General features: G+C 43.8%; 1 protein-coding gene across 5 annotated transcripts in view; it reads left to right on the top strand.

Moving 5' to 3' along the window:
* lypd6 (LY6/PLAUR domain containing 6) overlaps window positions 1-16,308 on the top strand; it is a 223,063-nt gene that overhangs the window by 183,281 nt on the left and 23,474 nt on the right. For all 5 annotated transcript variants that reach the window (XM_078227977.1, XM_078227978.1, XM_078227981.1 and 2 more), the window contains one exon: window positions 384-565. In XM_078227977.1, coding sequence (XP_078084103.1) covers window positions 448-565 — 118 coding nt within the window. In that variant the 5' untranslated portion in view covers window positions 384-447. The remainder of the gene's footprint in view (window positions 1-383; window positions 566-16,308) is intronic.

Genomic DNA, 16,308 nt, shown 5'->3' with positions numbered 1-16,308 from the left:
CAACAACCCCGACTCGCCGTCTGCCCAACATCCCATCTGCCTTATTTGACGTGCTGCCAAAGAAAGGGAAGTCACTGGCAGAGTTGTCAGTCATTTGCCAAAGAGAATCGTCTCAGTGGGTTTGATGTGCGGTTGAGTGAAACTCAATCCTTTGTCCTGTGGTTAATGCAAGGGGAAACCTCGTCCGCTGTGAGACGAATTGAATGTCTTCAATATGATTTTGTTTTTTTTTCAAAAAGCTGAGTTGGTGTCAGGGGAGACAGACCGTCACAATCGTAAGCTGGTCCAAATATGTCTCAAACTGGTGAACAATTCTGAAGTGGCCTGCTGCCCTCCTGCTATTTGGAGATGATCTCAAAGCAAACTTGTCGCTTTGTTTTCAGGTACTTTCTACCGCGGAAGAAGGCATCTCACTGGACACCTGTATGCTCCAGCCCAAGGGCAGCAATGGAAACCCGGCCTGCCTCGGCCTGGGTCCTGCTGCTGAGCCTCATTGCTGACTGTCTAAAGCTGGTCCAGCCCCGGGAGTTCACAGTGAAAGATATCATCTACCTCCATCCTTCAAGTAAGATCACCACAATTACATTTGTTTTTATCCTGTGACTAATATTACCAGAGTTGGTGAACAACAGGGTGACAGTTTAATTTTGATGACAGGAGCATTGCCATTATTTGATCAAATAATTGTCATTTTCAGTGCAGTGTATTAACATCTGCAAATGATGACTAGATGTAACCTCACTTGGAATGGGAAACATCCGTACTGAGTATAATTTTGATCATGCAGCGACAAGCCTCGAAGGGTGTTTGCCTCCATTAATTGTTTGCAGATCACAGGATGTTCTTGTTTATTTCCAGTTTTGTCACAAGTAGTTTGTGATAGTTTCCATGTTGTTTGGACAGGTTAAATTATTTAATAGAAGCACAAACTTTGCTATATCTGAAGCGTTTCTTCTGCTCAGCAGCCTTTGTTTTTATTTTAAAATTTATTTATTCATGACACAAGTAGGCTTACATTAACACTGCACTGAAGTTACTGTGAAAATCCCCTAGTCGCCACACTCCAGCACCTGTTCGGGTACACTGAGGGAGAATTTAGCATAGCCAATGCACCGAACCTGCACATCTTTCGGACTGGGGGAGGAAACCAGCGCCCCCGGGGGAAACCCACACAGACACGGGGAGAACGTGCAAACTCCACACAGACAATCATCCAAACCCGGGTCCCTGGAACTGTGAGGCAGCCATGCTAACCACTGTGCCACCGTGCCATCCTTTTGAGATCTTTTTAAAACATCTTTTAAACTTTTCCTGTCATTCAGGATTACCTGGGAGACAGTTATGGTATCATAGACCATAGAAGAAGGTTGTTTGACCTATCACACCTGAACTAGTTTTATTTCAAAGAACAGGCCAATCCATCCCACTTGCCCTTTTCCCAAAGTCTTGCAATTTTTCTACTTCAGGTATTTATCCTTTTTGAGATTTACTATTAAATCTGCTTTCACCACCTTTTCAGGAAGTACATTCCAAATCGTAACAATGCGGTCTGTTAAAACAATTCTCAACTCCCCTCAGGTTCTTTCATTGTAAATTAGCTTAAACCTGTGCCCCCTGGTTATCATTCCTCCTGACAGTGGAAACAGTTTATCCTTATCCACACTGGCAAAACCCCCTCACAATTCTGAGAACAAAAATTTTATTTTTAGTTCAAATTGCCCGTCGGGGAATTGCAGAGCTGAGCTTCTTTGGCGAGTTTGGAGAGAACTTTTCTTCTCATGAACAAATGAATTAGGGAAACAGGAGTGGGCCTTTCGACCCTTTGAGCCTGCTCTGCCAGTCAGTAAGATCATGGTTGATCTGACTGGGGCCTGAACTCCACTTTTTGTCTCAATAGCAACTGACTCCCTTCAGTCAAGAATCTATCTACCCCTGTGACCCTGCCTCCAACACTCTGGAGGGAGAAGAGTTCCAAAAATCCATAACCCTCAGAGAGAAAAATTCTCCTAATTTCCATCTTAGATGTGAGACCGGTGCACGGTAGCACAGTGGTGTGGCACATCTCCACATCATGACAGTGGTGTGGCACAGTGGTTAGTACTGCTGCCTCACAGTGCCAGGGACCCAGGTTCAATTCCAGTTTCGGGTCACTGTCTGTGTGGAGTTTGCACATTCTCTCTGTGTCTGTGTGTGTTTCCTCCGGATGCTCTGGTTTCCTCCCACGGTCCAAAGATGTGTGGGTTGGTTTGATTGGCCATGGTAAATTGCCGCATAGTGTCAGGGGGACTAGCAGGGTAAATACGTGGGGTTAAGGGGATAGGGCCTGGGTGGGATTGTGGCTGGTGCAGACTCGATGGGCCGAATGGCCTCCTTCTGCACTGTTGGGATTCAATGAAAAGACTCCTTACTTTTTCACACTGTTCCCTCATTATAGCATTAGTGCAGAAATCAATTCTGATTAAGTGCAAGGGCGAAGATGACATAAAAGGGCCTACTTGATGCTAAAACCTCTTGTTTTGCTTTGTCCTTTGGGCATATATTAATCTAGCGTTGTGTTCTCATTACTGTGGGGAAGCAGTAACTCAGCTCCTCCTGGCAATGATGTAGCTAAAATTCAGAGCTCAGTTCAAGAGCTCTCAAAAAAATGTACATCAGTGTGGGTGTGTTACAATCAATTTCAAATTCACATGTATTAAAGGCTGCTCTCACTCTTGTTCACAGAGATTAATGAGTAAATGGGAATTTCACAGTAACTTCATTGCAGTGTTAATGTAAGCCTTACCTGTGACTAGTAAATAAACTTTAACTTTAAATATCCATCCCTCTCAGGCCTGAAGAAGAGTTCGGCTTAACCCTGGTGATATTCTAGTCTAGGTTTTGAGTTGGAAGAAGTGTCAGCAGGGAGTCAGTGAGAGTACAATGAAATTCCAGGATAAGGGACTACATTTCAGGTGGAACCTGGATCAATCATATTTTCTGCCGCCTCTCCCTATCTCCCCAAACAACTTCCTGGAAAAAACACCCTTCTGACTGTTTTGGCTCGCAGACTTGCAGCCTGTCTAGAAATACGCCTGGTCTCCCTGACAAGTCTGCTTATTTCATTCCAGTTGGCAGTGCCTGGGCAATGGCAGGGGGCAGTTCTAGTTGGCAGTGCCTGGGCAATGCCAGGGGGCAGTTCTAGTTGGCAGTGCCTGGGCAATGCCAGGGGGCAGTTCTAGTTGGCAGTGCCTGGCAATGTCAGGGGGCAGTTCCAAGTGGCAGTGCCTGGGCAATGCCGGGGGCAATTCCAGGTGGTAGTGCCTGTGCTTGACCCTCTCCCTCCTGAGTCAAATACTCACCTGAACTCCTCCGGTGGATTCTGCTCGCCACGTGCATGCAGTGGGCGACCTGCCATGATTCATGCTGGCGTGCCCTCATCCCCAACATGAATGGACAATCTAATGAGAGAGAGGGGTGATTATCAGGTGTAAGGGTAGGGTGCTAAATTGGGGGAAGGCTAACTATAGCCGGATTAGGCAGGAATTGGTGGCCGTTGATTGGGAGAGGCTGTTCAGGGGTAAGTCCACGTCTGGCATGTGGGAGTCTTTTAAGGAACAGTTGATAAGGCTGCAGGACAGGCATGTGCCTGCAAAAAGGAAGGATAGGAAAGGTAGGATTCGAGAGCCGTGGATAACCAGGGAAATTGAGGATCTGATCAAAAAGAAAAGAGAGGCGTACGTTAGGTCCAGGCAACTGAAAACAGATGGAGCTCTGGAGGAATACAGAGAGAGTAGGAAAGAACTCAAACGGGGAGTTAGAAGGGCAAAAAGAGGTCACGAAATGTTCTTGGCAGATAGGATTAAGGAGAGTCCTAAGGCATTTTATTCATATGTTAGGAACAAAAGAGTTGTCAGGGAAAAAGTTGGACCTCTCAGGGACAAAGGAGGGGAATTATGCTTAAAACCCAAGGGAATAGGGGAGATCCTAAATGAATACTTTGCATCGGTATTCACAAAGGAGAGGGACTTGTTGACTGGGAGTGTCTCAGAGGGAGGTGTTGACCCGTTAGGGAGAATCTCCATTACAAGGGAGGAAGTGTTAGGTTTTTTAGGTAACATTAAAACTGACAAATCCCCAGGGCCTGATGGCATCTATCCTAGACTGCTCAGGGAGACAAGAGATGTAATTGCTGGGCCTCTGACGGAAATCTTTGTCTCTTCATTGGACACAGGTGAGGTCCCTGAGGATTGGAGGATAGCGAATGTGGTACCGTTATTTAAGAAAGGTAGCAGGGATAACCCGGGTAATTATAGACCAGTGAGCTTGACATCCGTGGTAGGGAAGTTGTTGGAGAGGATTCTTAGAGACAGGATGTATGCGCATTTAGGAAGAACAATCTCATTAGTGACAGACAGCATGGTTTTGTAAGAGGGAGGTCGTGCCTTACAAATTTGGTGGAGTTTTTTGAGGAAGTGACAAAAACGGTTGACGAAGGACGGGCCGTGGATGTCGTCTATATGGATTTCAGTAAGGGATTTGACAAAGTCCCTCATGGCAGGTTGGTTAAGAAGGTTAAGGCTCATGGGATACAAGGAGAGGTGGCTAGATGGGTAGAAAACTGGCTTGGCCACAGGAGACAGAGGGTAACAGTCGAAGGGTCTTATTCCGGCTGGAGGTCTGTGACCAGTGGTGTTCCGCAGGGCTCTGTACTGGGACCTCTGCTATTTGAGATATATATAAATGATTTGGAAGAAGGTGTAACTGGTGTTATCAGCAAGTTTGTGGATGACACGAAGATGGCTGGACTTGCGGATAGCGATGAACATTGTCGGGACAATACAGCAGGATATAGATAGGCTGGAAAATTGGGCAGATAGAATTTAATCCAGATAAATGCGAAGTGATGCATTTTGGAAGAACTAATGTAGGGGGGGGAGTTATACAATAAATGGCAGAGCCATCAAGAGTATAGAAACACAGAGGGACCTAGGTGTGCAAGTCCACAAATCCTTGAAGGTGGCAGCACAGGTGGAGAAGGTGGTGAAGAAGGCATATGGTATGCTTGCCTTTATAGGACGGGGTACAGAGTATAAAAGCTGGAGTCTGATGTTGCAGCTGTATAGAACGCTGGTTAGGCCACATTTGGAGTACTGCGTCCAGTTCTGGTCGCCGCACTACCAGAAGGACGTGGAGAGTGCAGAGAAGGTTTACCAGGATGTTGCCTGGTATGGAGGGTCTTAGCTATGAGGAGAGATTGGGTAAACTGGGGTTGTTCTCCCTGGAAAGACGGAGAATGAGGGGAGACCTAATAGAGGTGTACAAAATTATGAAGGGTATAGATAGGGTGAACAGTGGGAAGCTTTTTCCCAGGTCGGAGGTGACGATCACGAGGGGTCATGGGCTCAAGGTGAGAGGGGCGAGGTATAACTCGGATATCAGAGGGATGTTTTTTACACAGAGGGTGGTGGGGGCCTGGAATGCGCTGCCAAGTAGGGTGGTGGAGGCAGACACGCTGGCATCATTTAAGATTTACCTGGATAGTCTCATGAGCAGTCTGGGAATGGAGGGATACAAACGAATGGTCTAGTTGGACTGATGAGCGACACAGGCTTGGAGGGCCGAAGGGCCTGTTTCCTGTGCTGTACTGTTCTTTGTTCTACAGACTGATAATAACATTTAAATGTATTCAAGCCGATATTCCCATCGTGTCCTTGGCGGGTGGGCGGGAACAAACGGAACGGGAATTCCCGCTTCCTGAAATTGTGATTTGGGACTCTGGCAGGATTTCCTGCTCCCACCACTGATCCCGTCCCACCAAACACAGGAGCAGAAAATACCCCCGCCTTAGCTACAGTCCCATTTGTACCTCCTGCATCCTTATTCATGAGAGCCTTTGTTGTACCACGTAAAGGCACAGTTGGCCACCTCACTGGCGTCTGATAGAATCCTCAGTGTAGTCAAATGGTGGATGGAAGCCCTTGCTCTGCTTTTTCTCACTCCCATCACTCAAAAGGACCAGTGGAAATTTTAACCTTGTAAATTGATGTATGTTGCTTCATGTGACTGCTTCCCTTTGGTACAACTTGTTCTTCCTTTTATTAATTATAATTGGAAGAATAAGCAGTGGTCAAATTCCACATCGTTGTCTCCTTGTTCTTGGGCATTAAGTTTCTAATTGTTTTTTTGGGGGGAAAATTGTAGTCAGGTGTATTCTGTCCTGAAAGGAAAGCACTCACCTGGTAAGCCAGTCATTGGACTCACTGTGTGTGGGTGTGTGTGTGTCATTTTGGTTTATTATTTTGAGTGTGTATGTATATATGTGTGTGTGTGTGCGTGTGTGTGTGTCATTTGCTCTCAAGGGCCTGTGCCCTTATGCCTCTGAAAACATAATCCTGGGAGCTCATTAATCTCTGTGAATAAGAGCCAGACCAGCCTTTAATGCAGCTGCAGCGACAACTGTGTGAAGTGCTACAGTATCGCCGTTTGCTTTGAAGTCCTGATGAAGAAAATTCCATAGCATCTCCAAGGAGCTCCAGCATTCCCTCATGACATATCAGATATGGGATCAGCTAACATAATCAAACAGAATGCATTTAAATAGAATGCCCGAGGCTCCTTTTTACTGAATATTTCCTTTTTTTTCCATTCTTCCATCTTGACGATTGCTCCCCTTATGGGGGTGTAATTGTCCTTCAGTTGTTTTTTGCTATGGGCCATGGGACAAAGACCCAATTAAGACTATGTCCGAGACTCCGATTCAAATGCCTGCAAAACTATTACATTACCCACTTAATTACAGTTAGATGGATGATTCTATCGAAAGTTTAATTGCCAGAGCCCAGTATCAGGTTTGCTGGTAAAATCCCAAAGCTAATGTTCTAATGAGCTTATGTGTTGATATTTATTTTCAACTGTTGCATTTTGATACTGGTACTCTTCAAAGATTAATCAATACACATGTAGGAATGCAGATGAATTAACATTGCAGTTTCAGGTTATTTTACTTCAGCAGCCAAACTAACAGACAGCATGGATTCTGCAATCCCATAATGCACTGGTTTGCAAAGTACGTCAAGCTAAACAAGGCAGACAGTACATACCATCAACAGAGCCGAAATAAGGAATGGTTCTTTCGAGTAAACCGTTGAAGGTTCACTATATTCATTCCTGGGACGCAAGGGTTGGCTCGGATCCGATGTTGAAAGGCTGAGTGAATTAGGCCTCTACTCTCTGGGATTTAGAAGAATAACAAGTGATCTCATTGAAGGTTCTAGATTCTGAAGGGGCTTAGCGGGTAGACACTGAGGGCTGGATTTTTGTCATTGAGGTGGGAAGTTTGAATCGGGAAATCTCCCAACTTGGCAGACCAGTCCCACATAAATAGTGCCCCCACAAAGCACGATTTCACTCTGGGGAGTTGGGGGTGAGATTGAATCAGTTTGGAGGTTGGCCGAGTGCCGAGGTGGGCTAGTGTAGAAGTGCTGCCTCGGTCCTCTGGGACTTTGTCCTAGTTGCATTAAGGCTCTTCGGCTCTCCAGCCCTTCACTATTGAGCCATTGAGCCTTATATTACCAATCACAAGTCTTGAAATGCACTTAAAAAACAGCCATTCAAAAACCTGCTTTGACAAATGCTGCTGCTCTTACAACCTTATAAAAGTGAAAACCTTATAACATACAGCAGTACTAAATTAACATTAACAGAAGCCTTTCTTAACACCTGTTAATCTTGCCTAAATAAACATGCGGGTATTAAAAGAAATAACTTATTACAACCACATAATGATATCAATTAATTAAAACAAATACTCTACTTGCGCCTGCGAAAATAGATCCCTAATCTATTCGTATACATTGGAGCTCAGTCAAGCATTTTGCAATGAGGCTATCTGTGAACAGAACTAGGTGGCCTTCTTATGAATGTTTGGCTGAGCTCCAACACTCACAAATGGATTAGCTCAGCAAATGTTTGCTTTCGCAGGTGCAAGTGGAGTGTTTGCTTTGATTTATTATCATCTTAATGAATGATGGAGCAGGCTTGAAGAGCCATATGTTCTATCTCCTTTCTCTTGTGTTCCTATGTTCCTGCTAAACTGGAAGGCTGCTCAGGTGCTGTCAGTTAAGGACTTGGACTTCCTTTTATCGAATGTTGTAATATCAGGGAAGCTAACTGACAGAATTGGAATAATCCAATATGGTTCCCAAAATCCAGCAAGTCTACACAATGGCCGGAACTTTATCACCCCGCCCACCACGGGAATCAAAGCGGGTGAGGGGAAGAGCATGGAAAGGTCGGTTGACCTCGGGCGGGATTTTACTGTTTCAGGATGAAAAAGACCATAAAATCCCGCCCAATGTATTAGTGAAAGGATAACTGATGACTTTCAGGTTTACAAGATATAGGGTATGGGCAAAGGCAAGGGTGGGAGTTGTTGTGATATTTGCCACTCATCAATTATTCAATGTGTTTGCTCACATTGGGAAGCAACCACAAAATTTTACCGAGCGTAAGTTGTTTTCAAGACAGCATGGCCAAAATCCCAAAAATTGGCATTGCAGATTGGGAGAAATGTTTATAATGAAATTCAAAAATCTTGTTGAACCTCTAAAATATTGTATTTTTCTGGCCTCGCTCAACCCAAGACCAGAAAATCCCACCCGAGGTCAACAGACCTTTGCATGATCCATGCAGAAACTTAAGAACATACAACCAAGGAGCAGGAGTAGGCCATTCAGCCCCTCGTGCCTCATCTGCCATTTAATAAGATCATGACTGACCTGATAGTAACCTCAAATCTGTATCCTCCCTACCCGCAATAACCTTTAACCCCTACTTACCAAGAATCTAGCCATCTCTGTTTTAAAAATATTCAAGGACTCTGCTTTCACCAATTTTTCAGGAAGAGAGAGAAAGGGTAAGAGAGAGGCAAGAGAGGACATTGGACCACTGGAAAATTACGCTGGAGAAGTAGTAATAGGGAACAAAGAAATGACGGAGGAAATGGGCGGCACGGTAGCACAGTGGGCGGCACGGTAGCACAGTGGTTAGCACTGCTGCTTCACAGCTCCAGGGTCCCGGGTTCGATTCCCGGCTCGGGTCACTGTCTGTGTGGAGTTTGCACATTCTCCTCGTGTCTGCGTGGGTTTACTCCGGGTGCTCCGGTTTCCTCCCACAGTCCAAAGATGTGCGGGTTAGGTTGATTGGCCAGGTTAAAAAAAAAAATTGCCCCTTAGAGTCCTGGGATGCGTAGGTTAGAGGGATTAGCGGGTAAAAATATGTGGGGGTAGGGCCTGGGTGGGATTGTGGTCGGTGCAGACTCGATGGGCCAAATGGCCTCCTTCTGCACTGTAGGGTTTCTATGATTCTATAAGTGAATAGGTACCAGTGAAGACGCCAGTAACATACCAAAAAATCAAGAGACTCAGGGGGCAGAGGTGAGTATGGTGGCAATTACTAAGGGGAAGGTGCTAGGGAAGCTGAGAGCTCTGAAAGTGGACAAACCACCTGAACCAGATGGACTACACCCCAGAGTTCTGAAGGAGATAACTGAAGCGATAGTGGAAGCATTAGTGATGATCTCTCAGGAATCACTGGAGTCAGGGAGGGTCTCAGATGACTGGAAAATCGCAAATGTAACGCCCCTGTTTAAAAAGGAAGGGAGGCAAAAGACGGGACGTTACAGGCTAGTTAGCCTGACCTCGATGATTGGTAAAATTTTAGAGTCCATTATTAAGGATGACATTTCGGAATACTTGGAAGTGCATGATGAAATAGGGCGTAGCCAGCATGGTTTCATCAAGGGGAAGTCATGCCTGACAAATCTGTTAGAATTCTTTGAGAAATGTAACGAGCAGGTTAGACAAAGGAGAGCCAGTGGATGTTATCTACTTGGATTTCCAGAAGGTCTTTGACAAGGTGCCATACAGGAGAATGCTAAACAAGATAAGAGCCCATGGTGTTAGAGGCAAAGGACTAGCATGGATAGAAAATTGGCTGACTGATAGAAGGCAGAGAGTGGGGATAAAAGGGTCCTTTTCAGGATGGCAGTTGGTGACTAGTGGTGTCCACAGGGGTCAGTGTTGGGACCATAACTTTTCACTTTATACACCAGTGATCTAGATGAAGGAACCAAGGGCATTGTGGCAAAGTTTGCAGATAATACAAAGATAGGCGGAGGGACAGGTAGCATTGAAGAGGCGGGGAGGCTGGAGAAGGACTTGGATAGGTTCGGAGAGTGGACAAAGAAGTGGCAAATGGAATACAACATGGGAAAGTGTGACATTATACACTTTGGTAGGGAGAATCGAGGCATAGGATATTTTCTAAATGGGAAGAGAATTCAGAAATCAGAAGTGCAAAGGGACTTGGGAGTCCTAGTTTAGAATTCTCTTAAGATTAACTTGCAGGTTAAAGTTAAAGTTTATTTATTAGTCACAAGTAGGCTTACATTAACATTGCAATGAAGTTACAGTGAAAATTCCCTAGTTGCCACACTCCAGTGCCTGTTCGGGTACACAGAGGGAGAATTTAGTATGGCCAATGCACGTGACTTGGTAGTTAGGAAGGCAGATGCAATGTTAGCATTCATTTTGAGAGGACTAGAATACAAAAGCAGGGGTATACTGCTGAGGCTTTATGAGGCTCTGATGAGACCACATTTGGGATATTGCAAGCAATTTTGGGCCCCATATCTAAGGAAGGACGTGCTGGCCTTGGAGAGGGTCCAAAGGAGGTTCACAAGAATGAAAAAGCTTGACATATGAAGAGCATGTGAGGACTCTGGATCTGTACTTGATGGAGTTTAGAAAGATGAGGGGGGATCTCATTGAAATTTACAGAGTATTGAAAGGCCTGGATAGAGTGGATGTGGGGAAAATGTTTCCATTTGTAGGATCTGAGGGCACAGCCTCAGAGGAAAGGGACAACTCTTTTGAACTGAGATGAGGAGGAATTTCTTCAACCAAAGGGTGATGAATCTAATGAATTCATTGCCATAGAAGGCTGTGGAGGCCACATCATTGAGTGTATTTAAGACAGAGATAGATAAGTTCTTGATTGGTAAGGGGATCAAAGGTTACGGGGAAAAAGCAGGAGAATGGGGTTGAGAAACTTATGAGCCATGATTGAATGCTGGAGCAGATTTGATGGGCTGAATGGGCTAATTCTGCTCCTATATATTGTGGTCTTATGGAGTTCCAAAACCTCATGATCCTCTGAGCAAAAATATTTCAATCCATCTCTATTTAAAATGGGAGACCACTTATTTTTAAATAGTGGCCCCTAGTTCTGGACTTTCCTATAAGAGGAAAAATCCTCTCCACACCCACCCTGTCAATACCCTTCAAAATCTTATATGTTTTAATTAAGTTGCCTCTTACTCTTCTAAACTCCAGTGGATATAAGCCTGGCCTGTCCAATCATTCCTCATAAAACAACCCACTCATTCCAGGTATTATTCTGGTAAACCTTCTGTGAACTGTTTCCAATGCATTTATAACCTTCCTTCAATAAGGTGACCAATACTGTGCACAGTACTCCAAATATAATCTTACTAGTGCTCAATACGACTTGAGTATAACCTCCCTACTTTTATATTCAATTCCCCTTGCAATAAATTATAACATTAAACTTATGAATATTGTGTCACGCTTTGAATTAAATAGCAATGGAAAAGGAAATGACACAACTGGGATTAAAGTAAAATGTCTCTTTCGATTTTATTGCCAAGTGTTCATTGTCTAAATAGAAATCAATTTAGTGTCTTATTATTTTAATATATTTTGAAATAAGCCAATGCACAATGCCTTTTATGTCTTAATGAAAGCTAAATTCAGCAAACATATTTTTATCTCTGGGAAGATCATAAGAAATAGAAGCAGGAATAAGCCATTCAACACATTGAGCCTGCTCCGCCAATCAGTAAGATGATGGTTGATCTGATCATGGCCTTAACTCCACTTGCCTGCCTGGCCCCCATAACCCTGAACTCCCTCATCAATCAAAAGCTGGTCTTAACTAAGCCTTCAATATGGGATCACCCTAAGAAGAACGATAAAGTAACACCTTGGTCTGTTCCAACACTCATCATAGTGTCATGTTAGCAAACAAGTGGAAAGGTTTGCCAAACAAGTAATTAGAACACTCAATTTTCCTTTTAAGATAAATGAGATTGAAACTTGCCTTGAGATACTGAAAGCCATCCAACAGAGTAGAATGGATGTCACTTCTCCATACCTTCCAGCATTATGAATAACATAATACCTTGGATAATGAGTCTCCTGCAGTGGCTATTTTTAAGCAGCTGAATTACTTCCATTTAAATTGCCTGGGGAATCAGCTCATATCATTCTCTCTAGTAATCCTTTATTTACTCTTTTGGAACATCCAGCTGGAATAATATATTCTACAAGAACATTTATGCGACTGGTTCAGTACACTAAAATTTTGCAACTTATTGATGAACTTATGTTAAGGCACTATTGTATACAGTGGCATACTGTACTCTTCATATCAACAGTGGGAAACTTTGGACCGAACTTTCCCGTCCCGCCCGCCATGGGAAACGTAACGGGTGGGACACAGATCATGCTAAGCTCTGTTGACCTCGGGCGGGAGTTTCTGGTCCTGGGGCGAGCGCAGCCGGAAAACCCCGTTACTTGTTTCAGTTTCCCCCCCTAATAAAATTCTGATCCATATCAGGCTCACTGACAGAAGTTAGGTATCATTGCCTGCAAAACTACCCATTTCTGATGCACCAAAATAAATACAATCTGGTGGTGTGGTTTACCCCTACAATCCCACCCCTCAAAATGGTCACCACAATTCTCGCTTCCTTTGTCACCTCTCTCTCTAATGCTTGGGGCTTCCTTCTTCTCAATTTCAAAGAGGCCCTCCCTCAGTTCAAAGACCAGAACTTCCGCAGATTGTCAGAAGACATGGTGAGGTTAATTGTGACTTTGGGCAGTGGCTTAAAATGGATGATATTACTTCAGTTCTCTTCTGATTTTCATTTCTATCGACTTCCAGTTGCCATTTCAATTAAAATCTGGCTAATAAGATGTGAAATCTTCATTGTAGACCATGCTGCGCTCATTCTGGCATCATAAGATTGTGGTGTGTGTGAGAGACAGGATCCAAAGTGGGTCTTAGCTTTTGAGCCAGGGTCTCTACAACACAATCTCGGTATTGTCTGTTCTTCGACTGGGGAAAATGATGTCACGTAGAACCACAGCTGCCCTTTGATCCAGGCAAAATCGATCAAACATCTTTCTCCATTTAATTCAGCCTACTTTGTGCCAACACCATGACAACCTTTCCCAGCAGTTTTCAGTAGTGTAGTTTCATAGTTATGTAGACTTTGCAGCCCAATAAAATAGGGGGAAAAAAAGGAGCCCCTCTCCAAATTGTCCTGAGCTCTAAACCGCTGATAAACGCTTTAGCTCCAGGGCCAGCTGAAGCACTGTAATCTTATGTGTTAGGATTATATACCCTCGCTCCTTATTACCCTCACTGCAAGGTAAATGACAACAGATCAGGGACTGAACGGGGAGTCCCTCTGCTCTTTTGGCTCAGTCGAACACAATGCAGAAAGTTTGAAGACAGAGTTTTATTTTTGTAAATTGTATTCCAATGATAATGTAAATGCTCAGATATTGCTTGGGTTCAATAATCCATCGGCAGATGCAAAATTTTGAAACACCAAAAAGATACTACATTGAAAGGAGTTGATCTTGTGTTTTGGGGGTGGATTAGCTCACTGTGACACAGGTATAACAGGAGGCACTCGCATAGTATTTGCACTGGCTGTGTTGCTAGCCCACACACATACACACACACACATTCACAGTCTTCAACACTTACACATTCAGGAAAATTACTCCATATCTTTTTTTGGTAATAATATTTACCCAGGAGAATTTGGTGGTGGAAGATACTGAGTTCTATTTACAGGTTTGTTTCCTGAGGGAGGGTCAGGAATTTTGTAGCATGAACATTTTTAACAGATAGGCCGCTGCTGCCTAACATTTCTCATCAGCTATTGTATTTTATCATGGTCATAACACCATTATCATGATCGTAGCATGACTCCATTAGGTCTTCCTCAGACATACAACTGTCAGGCACAATGGGAGACAGAGGGATCAAGAAGCTTACAGACAAGTTACTGCAGGGACATTCAGTAACATTGTTCTCACTTCAAGCAGCACAATTTAGATGATGTTTTCCCATACACAGTTAATCCTTCAAAAGCCCCGACTGTCATTTTTACTTTGAATATACCGTGCAGAACTTTCAATAGCATACATGTAACATACTTTGTAAACCAAGTTTTAAAAAGTGTAAGCATTTTGTTGACATATATGTTGAAAGACCACACGAAGCAGTAACTTTTAGCTTTTATTCAAATATTTGCAACGTCAGTAATAGAGCCAATGCTTCTCCGATGTGTCAATGACTTGGACTTGGGTAGAGGGGGTATCATTCTGAGGTTTTCAGATGATGCAAAAGTTGGCAGCATTTAAGTAGTGAGCTGGATAGACTACAGGAGAACATATGTATTGAATATATGGGTGAAGACACATGGCGGATACAGTTTCATGTGAATCAGTAAGGAACAAGATAGAGGGGAATATAAACTAACGCGTGCTACTTTGAGAGCCCTGGGGGTACAATTTCAGAAATTGTCAAAGGTGACAGGGCTAGTTAAGAAAGCATATACGATGCTTGGCTTTGTAAATTGGTAAATGGGCGTGAAAAGCATCAAAGGCCTAACAGGCCTTCCAGTGGTGCTTTCAGAGGATGATCCCACGTGTGCCTGAATATCGTTGCATTGATACTATTCTGAGGTTACACGGTGCACGGAGCCGATGTGACACCAGACAATGCAGTTGACAACGTCTGCATTGACCACTCTTGAAAAGAAACAGAAAGTAACATTGTAAGCCCTGTATTTAAAGGGCCAGGCACCCTGATAGCAGATAAGTTAACAGTTTTTGGAGTGCTTTTCATTGGAAAGTGTTTGAAAGTACTCAGGAATGTTTTTGAAGGTCTTGTGGTGAGTTCCTGGTTTTTGCCAGACACTAAGTCCAAAGATGTGTATGTTAGGTGGATTGGCCATGCTAAATTTCCCCTTAGTGTCCCAAGATGTGTAGGTTAGGTGGATTAACCATTGTAAATTTCCCTTTAGTGTCCCAAGATGTGTAGGTTAGGTACACTATGGTAAATGTATGGAGTTACATTTAGTTACATTTACATAAAGAGAGAGTTAAGAAGAGCCAGGAGGGGACATGAGAAGTCTTTGGCAGGTAGGATCAAGGAAAACCCTAAAGCTTTCTATAGGTATGTCAGGAATAAAAGAACGACTAGGGTAAGATTAGGGCCAGTCAAGGACAGTAGTGGGAAGTTGTGCGTGAAGCCTGAAGAGATAGGAGAGGCGCTAAATGAATATTTTTCGGCAGTATTCACGCAGGAAAAAGACAATGTTGTCGAGGAGAATACTGAGATACAGGCTATTGGACTAGGCGGGATTGAGGTTAATGAGGAGGTGTTAGCAATTCTGGAAAGTGTGAAAATAGATAAGTCCCCTGGGCCGGATGGGATTTATCCCAGGATTCTCTGGGAGGCTAGGGGGGAGATTGCAGAGCCTTTGGCTTTGATCTTTATGTCGTCATTGTCTACAGGAATAGTGCCAGAAGACTGGAGGACAGCAAATGTTGTCCCCTTGTTCAAGAAGGGGAGTAGAGACAACCCTGGTAATTATAGACCAGTGAGCCTTACTTCTGTTGTGGACAAAGTTTTGGAAAGGATTATAAGAGATAGGATTTATAATCACCTAGAAAGGAATAATTTGATTAGGGATAGCCAACACGGTTTTGTGAAGGGTAGGTCGTGCCTCACAAATCTTATTGAGTTCTTTCAGAAGGTGACCAAAGAGGTGGATGAGGGTAAAGCAGTTGATGTGGTGTATATGGATTTCAGTAAAGCGTTTGATAAGGTCCCCCATGGTAAGCTATTGCAGAAGATACGGAGGCATGGGATTGAGGGTGATTTAGTGGTTTGGATCAGGAATTGGCTAGCTGTAAGAAGACAGAGGGTGGTGGTTGATGGGAAATGTTCATCCTGGAGTTCAGTTACTAGTGTTGTACCGCAAGGATCTGTTTTGGGGCCACTGCTGTTTGCCATTTTTATAAATGACCTGGATGAGGGCGTAGAAGGATGGGTTAGTAAATTTGCGGATGACACTAAAGTCGGTGGAGTTGTGGACAGTGCGGAAGGTTGTTGCAAGTTACAGAGGGACATAGATAAGCTGCTGAGCTGGGCGGAGAGGTG

The sequence above is a fragment of the Mustelus asterias genome, chromosome 14 (genome assembly GCF_964213995.1).
Source record: "Mustelus asterias chromosome 14, sMusAst1.hap1.1, whole genome shotgun sequence".
NCBI classification, from domain to species: domain Eukaryota; kingdom Metazoa; phylum Chordata; class Chondrichthyes; order Carcharhiniformes; family Triakidae; genus Mustelus; species Mustelus asterias.
Note: the sequence above shows the minus strand (reverse complement) of the source record. Positions and strands in the feature narration are given on the sequence as shown.